At 58.9% G+C, this 22,301-nt stretch overlaps 1 protein-coding gene across 12 annotated transcripts; it reads left to right on the top strand.

Annotated features, from left to right (window-relative positions):
• The first annotated feature begins 1,205 nt into the window (after positions 1-1,205).
• PEAR1 (platelet endothelial aggregation receptor 1) lies at positions 1,206-21,886 on the top strand. 12 transcript variants are annotated; one of them, XM_070608565.1, is made up of 25 exons: positions 1,206-1,357; positions 8,937-9,067; positions 9,909-10,137; positions 10,683-10,792; positions 11,344-11,448; positions 11,820-11,920; positions 12,750-12,842; positions 13,099-13,342; positions 14,172-14,292; positions 14,507-14,643; positions 14,735-14,947; positions 15,238-15,412; positions 15,497-15,617; positions 16,338-16,501; positions 16,594-16,696; positions 16,831-16,977; positions 17,184-17,309; positions 18,239-18,367; positions 18,483-18,611; positions 18,789-19,001; positions 19,240-19,328; positions 19,433-19,568; positions 19,741-19,815; positions 19,908-20,156; positions 20,635-21,886. In XM_070608565.1, exons 4-25 carry the CDS (start codon positions 10,692-10,694, stop codon positions 20,784-20,786), a joined length of 3,123 nt encoding a protein of 1,040 aa, XP_070464666.1. In that variant the 5' UTR covers positions 1,206-1,357; positions 8,937-9,067; positions 9,909-10,137; positions 10,683-10,691; the 3' UTR covers positions 20,787-21,886. The 12 variants fall into 12 exon arrangements, with proteins under 12 accessions (XP_070464666.1, XP_070464661.1, XP_070464665.1 ...); XM_070608560.1 differs by having other exon boundaries at positions 1,220-1,357; positions 19,433-19,595; XM_070608564.1 differs by having other exon boundaries at positions 1,220-1,357; positions 10,614-10,792.
• The last annotated feature ends 415 nt before the right edge of the window (positions 21,887-22,301 follow it).

The following is a 22,301-nucleotide window of genomic DNA, read 5'->3' as shown; positions in this document are numbered from 1 at the left end:
GGGGCTGGGGAGGAGGAATGGGGAGTGACAGTTCAATGGGTACAGAGTTTCCGTTTGGGATGATGAAAACGTTATGGGGACGGATGGTGGCCATGGTTGCACAATATGAATAAACTTTATGCCATGGAGCTGTGCACTTCAAAATGGTTCAAATGGTGAATTTTATGTTACATATATTTTACCATTAAAAAATCTAAAAAACTCTCAACGAACTGTCACTTTTAAGTGGGTATCTTTTTTATCGTACGTCATTTATACATCAATAAAGTTGACTTTACAAGTCTCCACGGAGAGATGTTCCTGGCTTGCTCTTCCTGAACTATCGCCGCTTTTTCTGTGGCAGGCGGTGATTGGCAGAGGGAGCCTTGAGGTCAGACGGACCACAGACCTGGGTTCAAATCCTGCTTCTACCCACGCGGGACATCCATCTCATCCCGTGAATGGAACCAATCTCGAGTTAAGGATTAAACGAAGCGCTACACCTAAAGGGCTAGTGATGGGGAAAGCAAATGTAATAAAAATTCAGTCAAGAGACCGATAAGGGAAGGGTGCCCTAGAGGGGTGGAGGGCAGGTTGCCGCCATCCTCCGGGTCCGCGGTGCGGGCCGTGGGTAGGTGTCCGCTGGCCGCGCGGTGGCGCCCGGCGGAGGCGGCGCGGGGGTGGCGGGGCGCTCGGCTGGAGGGCGTGGGAGCGGGGGGCGGAGGCTCCGCGGAGACCGCCTCCTAGGCTCGCGCCCGCCCTCGGCGCGCTCTGGGGCGGCAGAGAGAGACGACGCCGTTCCTGGCCCGCCTCTCCCAGACTGGGATGCGCCGCTTGGTCGCCGCGTTGGGTCTTTAATCTGATCACGGTCGTGGGGCCGCACTGGGCAGGTGCCCGACGCAGACCATCTCATTGCGTCCCCTCCACAGCCCCACTTTGCAGACAGGAAAGCTGAGGCAGGAAAGGGGAAACACCCCAAGGCTGCAGAGCTGGTAGAGAGCCGAGGAGGGACTGGGGCCGGGGCCCTGCTCTTCTCCCCTCCTCGTCCCCTCCCTGCTCCCGGTCCAGGCCGCCGAAGGTCGGCCCCGCCGCTCAGCCTCGCTGATCCCCCTCGCAGCAGTTTCCCTCCCGGGCGCTCTGCATCTCCCCTCCCCCGGCTCCCGGTTTCCTTGTCAAAACTTCCTGCCTTGGCGAGGGCCCGAGTCCCCACCCCCTTCCTGCCCCCCGCCCCTCCGCGCCCCTCCCCGCCCTGCGATCCACAGCGTTCGTCTCCCCGCCGCTCCCGCAGTCGGGCTGGGGCTCACCGCGGGGACCTCCGCCCTGTCCTCCGGGTCGACCCCCCAACCCAGGCTAACCGAGAGATAGGGTGCCGAGGCAGGTGAGTGACTGCGCGCCCCCGGCCCGCGACCACCCTGCCCCAGGGAAAGGGCGTGCAGACTCTGAGGTCCCTTCTGAACTGGAGTCCGAGCCCCCTGGGCGGGAAGTGGGGAACAAGAGAGACCCACAGAGAGAGACGTGAAGGGATGCTGGCAGTGGAGAGGGTCCGAAGGGAATTGAGGGTTGCCATCCATGATGAAACCACATGTAAATGACATGCAGATGAAGCTGCTTCCCAGCCCCTGTAGCACCGTTGAGTCCAGGGGCAGCCTCCGCCCGGCTTGCCCCGTCTCAGGGCTCAGGGAGAGAGGGTACCAGGTCCTCTACTTGGCTAAAGCGAACCTTAAGAGCACCCACATTGGAGTCAAGGCTGCTTAAGTTCGAATCTCAACCCTACCCCTCACTTAGCTGTGGGACCTTTGTCAAGAGACTTAACCTCTGTGGTTCAGTTTCTCATTTTTAAAAGGGGAAGAATAAAATAGAGTGGCTACCTGGTAGGGTGGTTGTGAGGTTGAGATGAGCAGAAACCTGTCTCCTACTGAGTACAGTGCCTGGGCAGTGTTTTTTATGGCATTGCCTGGCTCCCCACCAGGAGAAATGTTGGAGGAAGGCGTGGAGAAGGGACCCAGGTTTGCAGGCCCCTTTGCCAGTTATGAGGACTGGGGAGTTGGCAAAGGTCTCAGGCATCTGGATCCTCAGAAAGCTGGCTGGGTGATCTGGGGCGGTGCTAATGGCAGGGCTAGTTGGGGGGAGGTCTGGTGGGGGGGGGGGGTGGTTAGGCTCCAGAAGACCAAGCCCCAGCAAGGCATCCCTCACCCGCACCCCATCTCCAGCCTCCAGTACTGGATTCTCGGCTCTCCTATTCTGGCCTTTGGTGAGTGGCCTCTCCCGGGTCTGGGCTGTGACCCCAGTCCCCGGGGATGGGAACAGCTTGTGCTGGCCCGAGGTTCCCAGGCTCAGCTAGACCTCGGCTCCAGGCAGGATTGGGCAAGGGGTCAGCTCCTAACCCCAGCCTAAGCTGGGCCTAGGGGGGCAGGGAGCTGCTCTCTGAACCCCACCCCAACCCAATCTGATAGAGTACCTGTGTGTGTGCACATGTGAGCCAGGCTGTGAGGGCAGCTCTCCTGCCTCCTGTCATCTGTCCCCTGCTGCTGCTTCTTCCACTTCTGAGGTCTCCCAGTGTCTACCCATCATACTTGCCACTGCAGTTGGGGCTACCCTCCCTGCTGCCTAGGAACTGGGCTGGCCGGCCAGGCTCGCCTCTCTGTCTTCCTCTCTTCGCTGGGAGGTGAAGCCGAGGGTTGGCATCTGTTTTTCCACTCCCCCCGCCATTCTCTATCAGACTTTCCCAGGAGAGGAAACTCTCTCTTCAGGCAGCCCCATCCACCAATCGGAAACCTGGATAGAGATAGAGGTCTCTGGGCTGCTGTCTGCCTCCCCGACAACCCCACGCTGCAGGGGTGGGGTGGGGGTGGGGGGGCGAGGCCAGGCAGGGCCTCCACTGCTGTGCTCCCTGGTCTCTCCTCTGACTAGCCTTGGAAGCCTTGAGAAAGAGGCCCGCAGGTGCGTGCGGGGCTCTGGCGGGGTGGGGGGGGGGGTGTTGGCTCCACTCCTGGCACATAACCAGTCTGGGAGAAGCCAGCAGGAGGAGGACGAGAAGACAAGGAAGGAGAAAGACAGACAGAGATATAGAGACATGAATATCAAAACAGACAGACGCCGGCAGACACGAAAACACAGGCTGAGGCACAGAGGCTCCTGGAAACGATAAGGCCCAGAGGGAAAAATGGGCAGACAGAAAAAATAGAGCAGGGACCTAGAGAAAGAACAAGAAGAAGGTGGAGACAGGAGAGATGGAGAGTCAGAAGACCAAAGAGAAACCCTAGGGGGAGAGCACTGGTCCGAATCCCTGCTCAGCTTGGTGGCTATGTGATCTGGGGCAAATTACTTAACCTCTCTGGGATAATTCTTCATCTGCATAATGGGAGACGTAATAGCACCTACTTTATAGGATTGCTGAGAGAATTAACAGAAAGGATCCAGCCCGCAGTCTACATTTAACAGGGGTGATAATTGGTATTACAGCACATGCCTGTGGGCATGTGGCACGATGGAAGTCTCCAGAGAGAACGAGCATATGGGTGGGTCCTGGGGCATGAGGCCTCCTGGGTTCCCTCTCCTGCCTCTCCCTCCCACCCAACATGGGGGCATCCGGGGCCTAGTCTCTCCATTTAGGAGGAGGAGGTGTGGGGATGGCCAGTGAGGGGGTGTTGTCCCTGGACTGGAGGCTGTGTGGACACACCCCCTCCTCTCCAGGTGACTCAGCGCCTTGCACTACCGTGGACTCATCCCGTAGGAACTTGGAGGCCAGCCCTGAGGAATTCCTGCCCAAGGTCAGGAGGGCAGTTCTGGGCCGCCTTTTGCTTTGTAACGTTGGAAGTTCTGTCTGGACCCCACCTTCCGTCGTCTTGCCAGTGCCATGTCTTGAGGGCCCTGGAAGGAGGGCCTAGTTTTGCCGTCTGGTGAGCTGAGGAGCAGCTGCAGCCTCCAGATGTCTCTCCCTCTCCCCGATTCCCTACAAAGTAAGGTGGAGGCTGCCTGGAGTCAGGAAGGAGTCCAGGGTTGACCGGTGCATCCACTCCACACATATGTGCAGTTTCTGCTGGGCGCCAGGCCCCCTGGGTGTGTGTGTGGAGGGGCTGGTCTGTGCTGGGGACGCAGGGCTGAGGAAAGCAGAGAAGTGCCCTGACCCCAAGGAGCTCCATTCCAGTGGGGAAGGCACCTTCATGAAAACATCGTAATGACCGTGGCCTGGGAGCTGTGAGGGATCCTCTGGGGGGCGGCTGGCCCACCAATGGAGGCTCAGAGAGGAGTGAGATTGGAGGAAGACCCCACCTGCTGGAGAAGGCAGACTCACAAACTGGCAGTCACAAGACGGGGTTAGTCCATCAGACTTGAGGTGCTTCAGGGCTGGGAACTTCTGGAGGGCCTGGGTTAGTCCCACATATGCCCAGAGGAGGGACATGGTGCCAAGCCTCTGGCTGGAATTTGGGGACGTGTTGGTCTCTGTGGACTGATCCAGCCTCAAGGCAGAACTGGGGGAGAAGAACAACCCAGGTCTGGGAGGGGTGCTGGGGGTGGGGAGTCCCTGTGGGGACTGTGCTAAGAGCCTGCAGGAGGGCCTAAGGGCAGAGAGGATGGGTAAGGTCTGGAGTCGCTGAGGGGGCTTCCTGGAAGAGGCTAGCTTGAAGGATGGGTAGGACCTGGGCATTCTAGGGGTGGCTATGTGGTGGGAGGTACGTGGGGGCAGTGGACTTCCACTGTGATGGGAGCACAGGGCCAGAGGCTGGACACCTGGTGGGTGTCCTTTCCTGTACTGTATTAGAGAGGGGCAGTGACCAGAGCAGAGCTGCGCTTTCTGAGAGTATCTCAGAGTGACTATGAACAGGGTGGGACAGAGAGGGAGCTGCTCCCTGGCCTGTGTCACCCCGGGGGTTACCCTCCACCTACTGCCTTGTTCTTTGAAGTAGATTCTAATCCTGCTGTGGCCTCTGAGGATCGGTCGGCCCTTGGGCAAGTCATTTTACCTGGGACCCTCCCCGGTCTTGCCCGTGAAATGCAGATAACACTCCCCAGCACCTGCAGGAGGTGGCGAGGGCCGGAAGGGCACCGGCGCCAACCTCCAAGTGGCACGTGGTGGATGTTTGGTGAATCAGAAGCCCTCCAGTTTCCCTATTTCCTGATGAGTAAACAGGTCAGGCTGAGGACCCTCCAGCTTCTGTTTCCTGAGCCACAGAGAACACAAGGCCGGCCCCTCATCCCTGCCCCCTTCCCGCCCAGCCTCTGGCGCACACGCAGGCTTCCTGTCGCTCCATCCGGCAGACATGCCTGGCGTGCCAAAGCCCTGGCTTGGCTGGATGAAGGAGGGGCTCTGTGCTTGCGTGTGCAAGTGTGTACACGTGTTCACTGAGTGGCGTAGGGGGCAGAGCCGCCTCTGTGTGGGGAGGGTGGGTAGTCTTCAGACTGGGTTCTCACTGCTGAGTGGGGAGGACTAGATGATCCTGTCTCCAGGGCAAAGATAGGTTAGGAAAGGACACAGAGAAACAGACCCAGAGACTGAAAGACAAGAGAGGAAGAGGGCAAGGCAGCCTTAGCATTAAGCTAAGACATACGGCTTGGTGAGTGGATCGTGGCTGGAGCTCAGCTTCCACTCCACACTTGAAGGTGGATTCCCTAGTGCAGTGAACATCCTGCACAACTGCGCATGGCAGCCTTGATATAGGAAAGGAAGGAGAGAGGCAGAAAGACAGAGACCAAGAAGCTGAGGGAGGAAGGAAAAAAAAGGCAGAAAGCAGAGTTTCTGACGAAGAATGAGACAAAAAGCAAAAAGAGAGAGGCAGAAGGCCTAGAATGTGGGGGATTCTGTTTCTCCATCAACACACATCCACTGAGCAGCCTCTGGTCTGAGGCTCTGTCCAGGGTGGCCCCTGGAACCAGCAGTTCCAACCCTCACTGAACCCTGGGAGATGTGGGGGGTTATTCTCCCATTCTACAGATGGGGAAATGGAGGCTCACAGGGCTCGTGTGACGTGCCTGAGGTCACATAGCCTTCAAATAACAACTTGTAAGTACTGGAACGCTTGGATTCCAAGATGGGAAGGGTAGAGACAGAGACAGAAGCAGAGAAAGAGACAGAGAGAGACAGAGAGATCCAGAGAAGAGAGGAGGGGGCGGTGGAACCAAGCAAGCAGCTGGAGTTGGTGCTCAGGCTGAGGGCTGGGGCGAGCAGAATCTGGGCGTCCTGCCTCATCAACCGCCTGTGGCTTGATGATGTACCTGGCTGGTAGCCCATTGTTCTGGGGGATCAGGTTCTTGGGGGAGCCTGGCCCCCTCCCACTCCCACTTCCTTTCTCTCTGTCAGCATCTAAGGCCCCATTCTCATTCCTGGATCATCCTGGGCGTTCTTCAGAAAAAAATAAAACTGAGAAACAGCTTTTCCTGGAATTAATACTCAAAGGGTATGACAGTGCCAAGGGGAGTGGGGATGGGGCCGTTCTGGGTGCAGGGGGAGTGGGACTGAGGATGCTGTCGTGGAGACAGCTAATGTTAATAGAGCTCTAAGCACTTTATCTGTGTGAACTCATTTGTTAATCCACACAACAACCCTACGAAGGGATCCCCATTTTGTAGATGAGGGAATGGAGAGCCGGGATTCACACGCAGGCTTGAATGGGGGTGGGAGGCGAGGCAGAGCTTAGAGGGTGTCCTTTGCTACCTCACCTCCCAGGGAAGAGAAGCTAGAACGAGCCAGTGGGGAAGTCCCTCTTGCTGTCTCACTTCCATCAGCCCCACTCTTGCTCTCTGTCTTCTATAGAAAGGATCATCTCCTGTCCCTCCAGAGGCCCCAGACTCATTTCCCTCCTCCTCCGAGGGGCTGGGGCACAGTGTGGGTAGGGGGGCTCCCCGCCAGAGGGAATGGGGCTGAGCAGAAGAGCAGGGGTGAGCTGGGTTGGGCTCTGTGTGGGCTTGGAGGCGGAGAGGGCCGGGATCCTGGGGGGCCGTGTAGGCCGGACTGGGGACTTGGGGGCCTGGCCAGGAGCCCAGCTGCTTTGCATCTCGAGGTAGAGGAGAGACGTGTCAGCTCATTCTTAACTGTAAACACATCCCGGGTTCCCACGCCTCTGATCATGTTCTTGCGGTAGCCCCCACCCCCATCCCCTTCTCCTGTCCGGCCCCCTGCCAGTCTCCCCCCCTCCCCATCACTGATGCTGTTAAAAAGAGATGCAAAGCCCCTGGGATTCCTTTTTGGGCTTGGGAAAGACTGGAACCATTGGGAGGCCTCCGCTAGCAGTCTGGGTTTGGATCCAGCTCTGATACTACTGGCTGTGTGGCCTTGGGCAGGTGACTTACCCTCTCTGTGCCTGTTTCATCATCTGTAAAAGAATAATAATACTTCCCACAATGGGTTGACTTAGCTTTAAAGGGGATCATCCATGCAAATCTCTCAGCACCCTCCCTGCCTGTCCCAACAGGGTAAAGGATATATGGGGTCACATTATTGTACTTGTGAGGGAAGATGTCTGGGTCCCTCAAACCAGAGGTGTAGTGGAGGAAGGGCGCTGAGTAGGGGAAACCGAGGGGCATCTGTATGGGAAGAAGAAGTGAGCCTACAGTGGGGGAGATCGGGGTCCCCCTCAGTGAGTGAACTGTGGGCCCCTGGGGCAGAATGGGGAGCTAGTAGTGTCTGATTTAAACCCCTTGGGGTCACTGGATTCACATGGGGCCCAGGGTGGCTGGGTCTGGAGGTGTAGGGGGAGGATGGACCCAGGCCTTAGGTCCCTAGCTCCCCAGGCACAAAGGCTGTGCTGGGAACAGGCTCGGGGCCCAGGCTGGGGCTCTGGGCTCCTGGTCTGGCCTGTGTTCCGTCCTCAGGGACTAAGGCTGGTCAGGCCAAACCCTTCCCCTCCCTGCCAGGATTCCCATCCCATCTCTCCCCTCCCTGCGGACCACCCACTGGTCTCACTTCCAGCCCCACCACTGGCTGGCTGAGGCCTCCTCTGCACTCAGTCCTACTCTGAGGCCCTCTGGGAAAACAGAACCTCCCCATCCTTCCAGCCAGCTGACCTCTGGTTGTTAGAGTCACACCCCTGGGATTGGGGTCAAGCCCTCGTCATGCTCCCCTGCCCACCTCCAGGTCCCTCTCAAAGCCGGCAGGTGAACCATTTCCTCTAGAAGTTGGTTGGGAGGAGGTGGCTGCTGTTGGGCGCTATGTGAATGGGAGGAAGGACTTTCTTTGGGCTGGCAGCCCAACCTACACGACCCCTCCTCTCTGTGCCTCAACTCAGGTCCTTCCTGCTGCGGCTTTCGTCCACCTTGCTGCGGCCTCCAGCTCTGGGGATGGATCCAGGCCCGGGGGCGGCCTGGGGGTCCCTGTGTGGCTGGAGATGAGGCTTACCCAGGGACAAGGGTGATGATCTTGGATCCAGACAGACGGCTCCAATTCGAGGACAGGGGCCCCATGCCAGGGCCACAGCTGGGGTCCAGGCAGAGGGGGGTGTGGAGACGACTGAGGGATGAAGAGGGGGAGATGTGTGGAGGGCGCAGGGTCTAGCCCGTGGCCCTGGCTGCCAAGCATACTCGAGGGAGAGGTGGGGAGAAGGTCAGCTGGGAGCAGACAGGGCGAGCCCTGGAGGTGGGCACTGGGCCTGGAAGGTGGCAGGGGCGGAGGGGATAGTTTGGGGACACTGGGAGAAGGAGCCAACTGTGTTTGGGAGGGGGATGGGGGGGCGTTGGGGATGCTCTGGGGGTGGTGTAGTGGGACAGACTGTGGGATCATCTGAAGGACCCTCCTGACTGTGGCCTGGCTTCCTAAGGACAGGCTGAGTCTCCCCCTCATCCCCTCAGAGTGGGCCACGGTGCTCAGCTCAGGAGACAAGCCACTGGAAAGAGGCTTCTGGCCCTGCTGCCCGAATCCGATCTTCTGAGCTTAGGGTGGTGGGAGGACGGAGCCTGTGAGCATGCTCCCTGCTGCCCTCCCCTACATACACACCTTCTAGCCGGGCTCTGTTTCCTGTTTTCAGGCTCCACATCCTGAGCGCTGGGATCCCCCAGGACACTCTCTGGCTCCCCCAAGGCCCCAGGCCCCAGGGCCACGTTGCCCTGCCCCTGGCTCACCTGAGTTTCTCAGGCCCCAGGATGCCGGAGAAGCCTGGTGAGTTCCTTGGGGACTGAGGATGGATGGGAGGAACACAAAGAAGACTAGAGGTCGGGATTTGCCCTGGGGAGCCATGATGGGGCAACCAGCCAGGGTGAGGAGAGGCATTGCCGCTCTGCACAACTGGAGGGCGGTGGGCAGAAGTTTGCACTGAGAGGGAGGAAACCTGGAGAGGAGAGGTGGGCCAGCCCTAACCGCTGGAAGGATTCCTGGGAGGGAGGCCGTAGCCAGTGAGATGGGGTTAAGTTAGGGAGCGTCTCTCTCCAGCGCTGCCCCGATTGGAGCTGAGAGTGGCTGTGGGGACCCTGGGAGTGTGTGGGTGGGGGGCATGGGGTGGGGCCAGGCGGCAGGCATTCCAGAGATACTCAGGAGGGGTGAGGGGCCAGCAACCGCGACCTTTGTCTCTTCCCGGGAAAAAATTATAAGCAGATGTGGTCGCCTCAAGGAGGCGTAGAGCAGGGAGCCAGGGTAGTCTTAGGAGCGCTGAACACAGAATCTGAAACCCGCCGCGGGGGCGGCAGCTCAGCCCCTCCTGAGCTCAGGAGCGAGAACAGACTCAGCTGAGGTCCTGACCCACTTCCCACCCACTGGGCGAGGCCAGGGGTGGAAGAGATGGAGAGGAGTCCGTTTCCAGATGGCTGCTGGGGTGGTCAGAGGGAGGTGGGGGCTTCTCCTGAAGTCTGAGGCCAGGTTGGGGACCTTGGGTGACAGCACCTAGAGTTGGGTACAGTGGTGTGCTGGCAAGTGTTTAACAACTGGCTTGGATGGGGTTGGGGGGCTGGTTTGTGGTGGTTGCTGATTTCTGTGGTGTAAATAATCCCCCATCTCCAATTTCAAGGTACTAATGTGACGTTACTGAACGAGGAGTTGGGAAGAGATGTGAACAGTTGGCTCTTATGAGTCCGTATGAGCGGGTACCAGCACACCAGTGGTTGGGAGGGGCCTCCTTCAAGGTCACCTGGACCCAGCCCTACTTCCGCCTCCTATAGCAGGAAGCCCCCAGCTGCCTCAGGGTGGTTTTGGCCTCTACCTGCATACATCCAGTGACGGGGAGTTCACCACTTGAGGTAGCTGATTCCATTGCTGAACTGCTTTGACTGCTGGAAAGTTTTTCCCCCAACTGAACCCAAGTCGGCTTCTCTTATAACTTCCCCTCGGTGGCTCCAGTTTCAGACCTTGGTACAAAATCAAAGTGCCCTGGGTAGGGGCTGGGCTGTGGGTTGGGGATTCTAGAACAGTGGTATGTGGGCGAATGGTGCTGGGGGCTGCAGAAGGAATGAGGGGCAGTCTGCCAATGGGGGTCGGGGAGCAGAGCAGAGGAGGAGCTATGGTACTTGGGTGGGTACTTGGGTACTTGAACGGTGAGTACTCAAGGTGAGGAATGGCGGGACGACGGCTGGGCAGAGGAGACAGTGTGAGAGAAGCTCAAAGGCGTGGCAGTGCACCACCTAGTCAGGAATGAGACCCGGGGGCTGGAACCCAGGGGGCCTGGGGCCAGAGGACAAGAGGCAGCAGCCTCATCTCTTCTGCCACCACTGCTCAGGTCTCTGCAGACACTGGGTTCTCCAGGTTTGTGACTGCAGTGTCCCTCACCTGCCTGGCCCTGCCACAGGCCTCTGCAATGTCACCACCTCTGCACTCCCTTCTTCTCCTGGCACTGGGCCTGGGGCTGGCTGGAACCCTCAACCCCAATGACCCCAACACCTGCAGCTTCTGGGAAAGGTGAGAGGGGCCCCTGCCGTGCGTCGAGGGCACCAAGCCCCAGCCCCCCATTTCCCCTACTGGGGATCCTCTTCCTGTTCCTTCCCTTGCCTCCCTCCCTCTCTCCAGCCCTCATCTCCTTCCTGTCTCTGCTTCTGCTCTCTCTACTCCCCGCGATGGGCTGCTTCTGACTCCGTCTCCATCTCTGACCTTGTCTCAGTCTCCATCCTGGCTCTGACCTTGTCCTTTCTTTATCTCCCTCCCTTGGTCGCTGTGGGAGGCGGCTGCAGGACAGAGGCGGAGGGAAAAATGGAAGGCTCTGGTCCTATAGGGTGAAAACAGGGTTTTGTTGAGGGGTGTCTCAGGAACATTCCAATTCTGGGAAGATCCCTCCAGACTTCAGAGATGGAGCAGAATGGGGGGTCCATCCTAGGCTTGAGGGAGCAAGCCCAAATGTAGGGATGGCGGTTCCCCACTGTGGCCAAGACCTCATGTTCCTGTTTCCCATGGTACCCTGTGCCACCTCAGGCCTCTCCCCACCCTGAGCCCCTGGCCCTTCCCCTGTCTTGCAGCTATACCACCACCACCAAGGAGTCCCACACTCGCCCCTTCAGCCTGCTCCCCTCGGAGCCCTGCGACCGGCCCTGGGAGAGCCCCCACACCTGCCCCCGGCCCACGTGAGTGCCCCATCCCCCTCCATGGGCACCTGGGCTGCCTGAGTAGCTGCCTTGGCCTGGCCCCTGGCCCTCCACTCCCCCATTCTCTCCTCAGGACATTTCAAGTTTAGAGGAAGCATCTGGCCTCCATGCACTCAAGGCGAGGTGTGGGGGTTTGTGTGGAGGGTGTGTGTTTGGGGCGTGCCTGCATCACGTACGGTGTGTGTGTGTGGTTAAGTAAGGGCCAAGGAGGGGATGCTCTTTCTATGCTCCCCCAGCCCAGAGCATTGGACATGCCCCCAGGCCTCTCCGAGTGCTGCACTGTAGTGAGGGTAGTAGTGCGGGACACCGTAGAGAGGGACAGCTGGAGCCACCTTCCGGGTCTTCCCCAGGGTTGTCTACCGGACTGTGTACCGCCAGGTGGTGAAGACGGACCACCGCAGGCGCCTGCAGTGCTGCCGGGGCTTCTACGAGAGCAGCGGGGCCTGTGTCCGTGAGTCCTGGGTAGGGCCAGGGAGGGGACGGGGTGGAGCCATGGAACGCAGTGGCCTAGTCCACCCTCCTATTTGTTCCCTGCCCCCCAGGGTAGGGCTACCCCTCTGCCCCTTGGGTTTTCTCCCCCTTCTCTCGCTCCACCTGGCTTTATCCCTGGGTCCTGATGAGTATTTCCCTCTCAGCTGCCACTTCATACCTCTGTCTCTGGCTGCTCCCATGGTTCTCTCATCCCCTCTCTCCATGTCCCTCAGCAGTCTCTGTCTTTGAAGCTCCATCTGTCCGGAGCTCTCTTTCTTCTCTGGGCTGCCTGTGTCTCTCTCACTGTGTGTCTGGGGCCTTGGTGTCTGGGTCCATCTCCATCTCTTCCTCTCCCTGTCTCTGACTTGTCGCTGTCCAGTCTCCTGCCCCCTGCCCCCCAGCATCCTGAAACCCCCAGACTGGAGCCTACTCTGCCTTTCTCCCCTTCCCTCAGTGCCGGCCCGTCACCTGAGACTCCTGCCCTGCCTGACCACCCCCTAGACTTCTACCCTCTTCCTGGACAGCATCCATATGTAGGTCTTCCAGAGAACCCCCCCTCCCCATTCTCCCAACAAGGTGCTTGGAGAACTTCACAGAAAGGGGCTGGGAAGCCCAGAATCCTGAGATCTTGTTAAGTCCTGACCTGAGCTGCTGCCCCTCAGCCTTTCTGCATCTCAGAGGCAGAATTCATGCTTGGAGAACTCCTGGTCTTGGGTGTGGAAGGAAGATGGGATTAGGCTTCAGAGGACAAAAGGTGGGTGGGGACAGGAGTGGAAGCATCTTCTCACGCCCCCCCATCTCTGCCCCAGCGCTCTGTGCCCAGGAGTGTGTCCATGGCCGCTGCGTGGCACCCAATCAGTGCCAGTGTGTGCAAGACTGGCGGGGCGATGACTGCTCCAGTGGTGAGTGGCTGGTGGCTTCAGGGACACGGGACCCTTGGGCAACCCTCCCTACCAGGGCAAAGGTACTTAGGACCCCAGGGCAATTACCCCCCAGAGCCCCATTGCAGCGAGCTGCCCTTTCCGGAGATGTGGTACATCGGATGCGCCAAGCTGGGCATGGGCATGTGTGTGGGGGCTGGGAGATAGACGGGGACTAACTGGAGACTAGAAGGGGCAAGAGCCCTGCTGACCCCCTTCCACCCTCCTCATCCCACAGCATGTGCCCCAGGAATGTGGGGGCCACAGTGTGACATGCCCTGCAGCTGCGGCAACAGCAGCTCCTGTGACCCCAAGAGTGGGGCATGTTCCTGCCCCTCTGGCCTGCAGCCCCCGCACTGCCTTCAGCCCTGCTCCCCTGGCCGCTATGGTCCTGCCTGCCAGTTCAGCTGCCAGTGCCACGGGGCACCCTGTGACCCCCACACTGGAGCCTGCTTCTGCCCCCCAGAGAGAACTGGGCCCAGGTGCGTAATGGGGGGGGGGAAACACGATAATGGGGCCACAGATACAGGACCACATGGGCATACATGGAGTTACGAGGGTACTCAGACAGGATCCCAAATGTGGGGATGGAGTCGAGAGGCCAAGATCCTAGTCCCAGCCCTGCCACTCACTAGTTGAGCGACTGAGAAAATCGTTGACTCTTCACACGCTTGTTTCCTGTCTTTAAAATGGGAACAGTATTGTCACCTAGAAGGGCTGCTGCGAAGAGAACATGAGCTAGTGTGTGTGAAAGCACGTTGTCCAGTGGGGCTGAGACACGCACCCAGAGAACCCTGCTGTCAGGCAGGGTGAAGGGCGGGCTGGACAGTCACAGGAGGGAGAGGGGGCACCCAGGTGGAGAGCAAGGGCCCAGCTTCCCAGAGGAGCTTGGGAGTTGAGCCCTGCAGGACACAAAAATTATGGCAGGCAGAGGCATTCTCCTAGAGGGAACAGCACGGGCACATGAGGAGGTGGAGAATGTGGAGGTGGAGTGGAGGGCATGTGGGGAGCAGACCTGCCACCCATGGCTCTTCACTACCCTACCTGGTGGAGCTGGGTGTCCCTGCCATTTCCAGTTCTGGACACCTTTGCTTTTTGACTCCAGCAGTGCCCAACAGGGAAGAGGGGTGGGGCTCAAAGGGCAGGTGTGAGGAGTCCCCTGCATGGTCAGTTAGCCCTTGGAGGCAGAGCCCTTGGAGGCAGTTAGCCCTTGGAGGCAGAGCCCTTGGAGGCAGTTAGCCCTTGGAGGCAGAGCCCTTGGAGGAGGCAGGTGCTCCTCATTTACCCACTCATGGCCGCTCTGCCCAGCAGCTGTGAGGTATCCTGTCACCAGGGCACTGTTGGCTTCTCCTGCCCCAGCACCCATCCTTGCCACAACGGGGGTGTCTTCCAGGCCTCCCAGCGCTCCTGCAGCTGCCCGCCTGGCTGGATGGTATGAAGGGGGTGCCTCTGGTATACTCTGGGAGTCTGGGGAGAATTCTGTGAATGGTTCTCAACAGGGCGTCCTCGAGGATGTGCATGAGTGGGGTGGGCTCTGTGGGCCCTGGAGAGGTTTGAGGGCTCCAGGTATGGGGGTATCAAGGGATCCTGTAGCCATGGGGAGGAGGCTGGGCACCTAGAGCTCTGGCAACCTCTCACCTCCACAGGGCACCATCTGCTCTCTGCCCTGCCGGGAGGGCTTCCATGGACCCAACTGCTCCCAGGAATGTCGCTGTCATAATGGCGGCCTCTGCGACCGATTCACTGGGCAGTGTCGCTGCGCTCCCGGCTATACGGGGGATCGGTGAGTGACGTGGGCTAGGGCGAGCGGAGGAGTGGCGGGGGCAGGCCAGGAGGAGGTGGGCGCGGCCGGGCTCACTCAGCTAGGCGCCCAGGTGCCGTGAGGAGTGCCCCGTGGGCCGCTTCGGGCAGGACTGTGCCGAGACGTGCGACTGCGCCCCGGGCGCCCGCTGCTTCCCGGCCAACGGCGCGTGCCTCTGCGAACACGGCTTCACCGGGGACCGCTGCGCTGAGCGCCTCTGCCCCGACGGCCTCTACGGCCTCAGCTGCCAGGTGCCCTGCACCTGCGACCCGGAGCACAGCCTCAGGTGGGCCGCGGGACACTGTGGTCAAGGGGTTAAGAGGCCAGTGCCCTTCGGTACTGAAGCCGCCAGAGTCACGAAAAGCGTCAGGGCATATCCAAGGGCGGGACAGATGTCAAGGAAGGGAAAAGGGCGGGGCCTCAGGGGCGGGGCCTCGGTGCGCTCTCGGCACAGCGCCGAGCCTGCCTGCTGACCCCTCACTGGGCGATGCCCGACTCCCACCCCACGTCGGGGTCGGGGAGGTCGGCCTTTGCCCCCTGGCTCAGACCGCGCGGCGCCCCCGTCTCCGCCTGCAGCTGCCACCCGATGAGCGGGGAGTGCTCGTGCCTGCCGGGCTGGGCGGGTCTCCACTGCAATGAGAGCTGCCCGCAGGACACGCACGGGCCGGGCTGCCAGGAGCACTGCCTCTGCCTGCACGGCGGCGTCTGCCAGCCCGACAGCGGCCTCTGCCGGTGCGCGCCAGGCTACACGGTGAGGCGCGCCCCGCCGCGAGGAAGGGGGAAGAGGCCGAAGAGCCGGCCCGCCCTGCTCATTAGTCCGCCCACCCCCATTCAGGGCCCGCACTGCGCTAGCCTCTGTCCCCCGGACACGTATGGAGTCAACTGCTCCGTACGCTGCTCTTGCGAAAACGCCATCGCCTGCTCGCCGATCGACGGCACTTGTGTCTGCAAGGAAGGTAATGGGGTGGGGTCTCCGGGAGGGGCGATTGGGGGGGCGGGGCCGCGGTTAGAAAGGAAAGTCCAAGGGGAAAGGCTGCAGGGTAAGGGCGGAGCCACTGGGCAACAGCTGGAGGGTGGGAAAGCAGCCAGGCTCCTTCCTTCCTGGAATATCCATTTTGCTTTTCTTCAACCACAAAACTCCTACTTGTCCTTAAAGGCCCAGGCCAGAAGGCACCTCTTCGGTGAACATTTCTCACTTTCAGTCATACAGAACCAAACAACAGCCATGCCACGAAGGACACCCAAGATCTACCAGAGGTGGCACTGTTGGCAGCCTTTCGGCTGGGTTCTGATACCCCGTTTGGCCAGCTCTCTGTTATATCTAGCAACCTTCCAGTCTGCAGCCCCCACTTCTCCCTTTTGCCTTCCACATGGTCTGGATGACTCATTTAGTTACCTGTCGGGGACTCTCTCAGCATTTGGGTCTGCTGCTCCCCTTCATTTTGCACAAGAGGCACACAAGACCCAGACCCAGAAGTGGTGGTGTGTCACCAGCAGTCACTTAGCCTTCTATGCAACACCTAACAGTTTACATGCTTATCTCTTGTATGGAGCCATGAGCAACCTACTCCCACCCGCAGCTCAAAGTACAGAGCTCGGCACAGTGAATGCCCACTGTGTGCTTGCTCAGGAGGGGAGCTGGGTCCCCATACCTATGTGCAAGGCCCCTCTTCCAGGTTGGCAGCGTGGTAACTGCTCTGTGCCCTGCCTGCCTGGAACCTGGGGTTTTGGTTGCAATGCCAGCTGCCAGTGTGCCCATGAAGCAGCCTGCAGCCCCCAAACTGGAGCCTGTACCTGCACCCCTGGATGGCATGGGGTTCACTGCCAGCTCCCCTGCCCGGTAATTGCCCAACAGCCTGCCTGCCTGGGGGAGGGGAGGGCAAAGCACCCCCCAATAGACTGGCCTGCCCTACCCTCCACTCCCTCTCCAAGAAGGGGCAGTTTGGTGAAGGCTGTGCCAGTCGCTGTGACTGTGACCACTCTGATGGCTGCGACCCTGTTCATGGGCACTGCCAGTGCCAGGCTGGCTGGACAGGTGAGCATTCTGGGTGTCCAGGCTGCAGGCCTACTGGGGAGTTGGGGGATGCATACTACCAGACATATGTCCAGAAGAACCCCTGTGGAAGGAGGGGGCCAAGGTCAGGCTCACTCTACCCCCCGCGTTCGCAGGAGCCCGCTGCCACCTGCCCTGCCCTGCGGGCTTCTGGGGGGTCAACTGTAGCAACACCTGCACCTGCAAGAATGGGGGCACCTGCATCCCTGAGAATGGCAATTGTGTGTGTGCACCCGGATTCCGAGGCCCCTCCTGCCAGAGACGTGAGGCTCCCTCCCCTCCCCCCGCCTGCCAGCTGTAGGGTGCAGTGTCAGATGCCAGCGCCCCCACTCTCCCCTCTTGGTCTCCTCCCCTGTCTCCAATCTTTGGGCCAATTACTGCAGTGGGAAGGATGGAGGGAGACAGTGGGGTCAAGGACTGACTGAGGGTTGGCTCCTGCCCCCAGTCACCACAAACCCCTTTCCCCCAGCCTGTCAGCCCGGCCGCTATGGCAAACGCTGTGTGCCCTGCAAGTGTGCGAACCACTCCTCCTGCCACCCCTCGGATGGGACCTGCTACTGCCTTGCTGGCTGGACGGGCCCTGACTGCTCCCAGCGTACGTGGTGGCTTGTGTGTCTGAGCACATGTGCATGTCGAGAGGGTGGGCTGAGGACCCGAGGCTCCTGTCCCCCTGCTCCCGGGTATAAAAGCCTCTGGACCTGCCTCGAATCAGTCACTTATACAAACAATATAAACGAATATTTATTTATTGGGCATCACCTACATGCTGGGTACTGTTCTAGGTGCTGAGCATGCAACAAGGAACAGGTCAGGGAAAAATATCCCTGCCTTCTGCATGGGAGCCTGGGAAGAGCAGTATTTGTACGTGGTGGGGAGTGGGAGGGAAACCATAGCTCAGCTTTGGATATGTTCTTTTTTTTTTTCTTTGGCATTTTTCAATTTATTTTTATTTATTTATACATGGCTGCTTTCCCACTTAAATATATGAAGAACATCATGGAAAAGAGCAGTCAAAAAACTGAGTAAAATAAATTTTGAAAAGGGGAAATGAGAAGCTGTCACTATGAGACAGGCTGGATATAAGCTCATCGGCAGGCGAGGTAGAGGGATGGGATCTTGGCAAAGAGTTTTTCCATAGAATTTGGTAACACCTACTATTAGATTATTTGCTAGTGTCTCCGATACACAAAAATTATGCCTTAAATAGAAGGGACACTTCTTTCTTATGTTTAAAAAAAGTCCAGAGCTAAGCAATGCTGGGTGCTGGAAGCCTTTGGTTTCCGGGCCTGGTCACATTATTTCAAAATGGCTATTGGGTAGTCAAGTGCAGATGCTGAGGAGGCAGCCGGGCACATGGGGCTGGACATGAGCATCTGTGAATCATCAGTGTGCAGAAACATTCAAAGCCTTGGTGTCCCTGGGGAGACCAAAGCTGAGCAGAAGATTTTCGTGATGCTAGGGGCTGAGAATTCATCCAAGAGGGGCTTGCCCTCCCCTGCCAGACATACACCTTGTCTCCTGCAGCATGCCCTCTAGGACACTGGGGAGCCAACTGTGCCCAGCCCTGCCAGTGTCGCCATGGTGGGACCTGCCACCCCCAGGATGGGAGCTGTTTCTGCCCCCCAGGCTGGACTGGACACCTTTGCTTGGAAGGTACCAACAGAAGAGGAACTCCATGCCCCTGTCCCCAAGTGAGCCCTAGTTTGTGGAGCAGACTGCAGTTTCCTTGCCCCTCTGATCCCCGCCTGCCTCCTTGCCTCTCTCCTAGGCTGTTCTCCAGGGACATTTGGTGCCAACTGCTCCCAAGCATGCCAGTGTGGTTCTGGAGAGAGGTGCCACCCGGAGACTGGGGCCTGTGTGTGTCCCCCAGGGCACAGTGGTGCCCCCTGCAGGATTGGTGAGTTCTCCTCCAGGCCCCAGGGAACCAGGACACAGATAACTGCCCGGGTGTCCACCAGGACCTCGAGCCCTCATACCACCCTGCCTTCCCTACGGGGGCCTCTCCCATGCATGCACCTCAAGCTCTCCAGCAGAGCCAGGACGCTGTCCTGAGTGACCGCCCCATCCCACGTAGGAAGCCAGGAGACCTTCACCATAATGCCTACCTCTCCAGTGGCCTATAACTCGCTGGGGGCAGTGATTGGCATTGCAGTGCTGGGGTCCCTGGTGGTGGCCCTGGTGGCACTGTTCATTGGCTACCGCCATTGGCAAAAAGGCAAGGAACACCAACACCTGGCAGTGGCCTACAGCAGTGGGCGACTGGATGGCTCCGAGTACGTCATGCCAGGTGAGCTGGCCTGGGGGTGGGGGACACACATGACTGGCTGGCTCATAGGCTGAGGGTGGGTGGGGTGTGGGGGCTCCTGCGTCCCCTCCTGGACCCAGGAGATGGGAAGTGGAGAGTTAGAGGGAGGAAGGGAGGCCAGAGAGGCATATTACTGATCTCCTGGGACAGAACAACTCTCTTGGGCCTGGGCCTGTCTCTGAGCTGGCAGGTCATGCTGCACCTGTGTCTGTTCGTGCAGATATCCCTCCGAGCTACAGTCACTACTACTCCAACCCCAGCTATCACACCCTGTCACAGTGCTCACCTAACCCCCCGCCCCCGAACAAGGTCAGTGCTGGGGGAAGGGACGCAGAGGGAGGAGTGCAGACCTGGTTCTTTGGAAAGCTCTATCCTTGGATGTTTCTCTCCCTACTCTACCCCTCCCCTATCAGGTTCCAGGCGGTCAGCTCTTTGCCAGCCTCCAGGCCCCTGAGCGGCCAGGTGGAGCCCATGGGCATGACAACCACGCCACCCTGCCTGCTGACTGGAAGCACCGCCGGGAGCCCCCTCCAGGGTCTCTGGACAGGGGTAGGAGGCTGGAGGCCAAGGCCTCTGGTGAGGGTAGACGTGTGCAGCCCAGCATGCTGCTCTATCTGAGTGTGTGTGTCTGCAGAAGGGGGTTCTGGGCCCAAGTTCCAGAGGAGGCGGGAGCCAGGGAGGGGACCTGGGGTTGGATTGCACGTTGCCTCCTCTTCCCCAGGTAGCAGCTGCCTAGACCGAAGCTACAGCTGTAGCTACAGCAACAGCAATGGCCCAGGCCCGTTCTACAGTAAAGGTATGGGCACAGCGGGAAGCAAGGGAGGGGGCTGAACTTGGGTTTAGGAGCCAGTGGCTCCACTGAGCTTGACTTCTTTCCCCTATCCTTAGGGCCCATCTCTGAAGAGGGGCTGGGGGCCAGCATGGCATCCTTGAGCAGTGAAAACCCCTATGCCACCATCCGGGACCTGCCCAGCCTGCTAGGGAGCCCCCGGGAGAGCAGCTATGTGGAGATGAAAGGCCCTCCCTCAGGATCCCCCCCCAGGAAGCTTCCTCAGCTCCGAAACAGCCAGAGGCAGCGACACACCCAGCCACAAAGAGACAGTGGCACCTATGAGCAGCCCAGCCCTCTGACCCATGGTGAGCCCTCCTTCTCCGCTGGGGCAGGGACTAGAGAGAACGGGGACAAGGGAGGTAGAAAGAGAGAAGGGATGCAGAGAGAGAATACAGAGGCGGCATCACGTGGCAGCAAGAGCAAGGCCTTTGGGGTCAGACTTGTGCCATCCCTGGCATGATGTCTGGAAAGTCACATTGCCTCTTAGAGCCTGTGAGTGGTGGTGCCTACCTCTCAGGGCTGAGGATTTGAAATGGTGGTTGTACAGCGGCTGAGTTGTGGAGTTGGTACCCAGAAAAGTGGAGAACAAGGCAGGTGACAAAGTGTCCTCCTATCCTGTGAGGTGGGCAGGTCCAGGTGGCCTCCCCCACTGGAGCTGAGGAGCTGCACACACTGGCCTCTAGCCAGGCACCATCTTTGGGCAGAAGAAGCTGGAGATGGCAGGAGAGTGGGGAGAAGGGGAGGAGTCACCTTCCCCTTATCCTGTCCCCTCTCTGTCTCCAGATCGAGACTCTGTGGGCTCCCAGCCTCCCCTGCCTCCAGGCCTGCCCCCTGGCCACTACGACTCACCCAAGAACAGCCACATCCCTGGACACTATGACTTGCCTCCAGTACGGCATCCTCCATCACCCCCACTTCGGCGCCAGGACCGTTGAGGGGTCAAGATGGTGTACAGAAGCCAGCACACCTATTCTTTGCTGCCCACGGCTGGGGACAGAGCCCCCTGTACCCTGCCAGGAGCAGGGAGAGGATGGGCAGGCCGTAGACATGAACATGTTTCATAGAGGAAGTGAATGGAAAGGGCATGGGAGCCTGGCTCCCAAGTTCCATCAAGAGAGACACTGGTAATCAGGAAGTCTGTGTTCCCTGTCCCCAAGACACTGCTCCCCAAGGTCCCAGGGCCCTGTGTATATAAACTAGTGGGCTGAATGGTGCTGGGTAACTCTGATTTCAGATTGATGTAAAAAATGTATATGGGGTACATTTTGTGTGCACTCACAGGCTGGGCCCTGTGTGTGAGTGTGTGTGTGTGTGTGTGGGTGGGTGGGTGGGTGGGTGTGCGCGCGCCTGCGTGCATGTGAGTGATTTCAGAGGAGTACCAGGCACAGGTCCTGTCCTAGGGCACTCACCATTAGTTGAGAGACAGCCCAAACCCAGTTAACTCTAGCAATGGCCTAACTGGCCTCCCTGCATTCCCTTGGTACCCTTCCAACAAACGGCTCAAAACACAAGCTGGTCAGGTTACCCCTGCCTGAAAGTCTTCATGGGTGCTCCATTGTTCTTGGGCCAGAGTCAAAACTGTCGAAGGCCTTAAAGGCTCTGCTGGCCTGGCCTGTCTCTTCAGCCTCACTTTGAACTGTGTTCCCTGTTACTCCACTCCCGTCACAATGGCCTCTAGGTCCTGTTAGCCATGCTTCTTCCTATCGCGGGGACTTTGCACATCTGGAATGCTCTTCCTCCTCCACTCACCTGTTAAGGCCTACTTATCCTCCACATCCCCTCCTCAGGGAGGCACCTCTCTTTCATAGCGCTGATCCCAACTGTGTTCACTCACCAGATACCTGCGGAAGGCCTCAGGGTGCCAGGCGCCCCTGTAACATGTTGTTTCTGGATGTGATTCTTTGATTAATCTCTGCCACTACCCCCCAACCCCCACAGACTGTAAGTTCCCTGAAGGCAAGAGTCCTGTGTTTATGCTCAACATTGGTTCCCTTTGGCACATAGTAGAACTCAATAAATGTTCCTAAAAAGCTGAGTGGCCGAGTGAATTAAAAGTACCAGCAGTAAGTGCTGGCAAGTACTCAGATGGGCAAGTTGTGTGCTCTGAGAACTAATAGACTTTATCAGTGGAAGCCTTCCCCAAAGGGTGGCTTTTTTTTTTTTTGAGGAAGATTAGCCCTGAGCTACTACTGCCAATCCTCTTCTTTTTGCTGAGGAAGACTGGCCCTGAGCCAACATCCATGCCCATCTTCCTCTACTTTATACGTGGGACGCCTACCACAGCATGGCTTTTGCCAAGCGGAGCCGTGTCGGCACCGGGATGGGAACCGGCAAACCCAGGGCCGCTGAGAAGCAGAATGTGTGCACTTAACCGCTGCACCACCTGCCGGCCCCAAGGGTGGCATTTCTACAGGGGAACAGCACAAAGGCTCAAAGGCGGGAAGGTGTTG

This window comes from Equus przewalskii, unplaced genomic scaffold, assembly GCF_037783145.1.
Source record: "Equus przewalskii isolate Varuska unplaced genomic scaffold, EquPr2 ChrUn-9, whole genome shotgun sequence".
Classification (NCBI taxonomy): domain Eukaryota; kingdom Metazoa; phylum Chordata; class Mammalia; order Perissodactyla; family Equidae; genus Equus; species Equus przewalskii.
This window is presented reverse-complemented; position numbering and strand designations above follow the sequence as displayed.

Bases quoted from the DNA above. Each gene is read 5' to 3' on its own strand.
- PEAR1 (XM_070608560.1), top strand. From the start codon at position 10,692: ATGTCACCACCTCTGCACTCCCTTCTTCTCCTGGCACTGGGCCTGGGG. The intron at 14,948-15,237 runs GTGGGCCGCGGG...CTCCGCCTGCAG, and splicing joins GACCCGGAGCACAGCCTCAG to CTGCCACCCGATGAGCGGGG. The intron at 19,596-19,740 runs GTGAGGGTAGAC...CCTCTTCCCCAG, and splicing joins GCTGGAGGCCAAGGCCTCTG to GTAGCAGCTGCCTAGACCGA.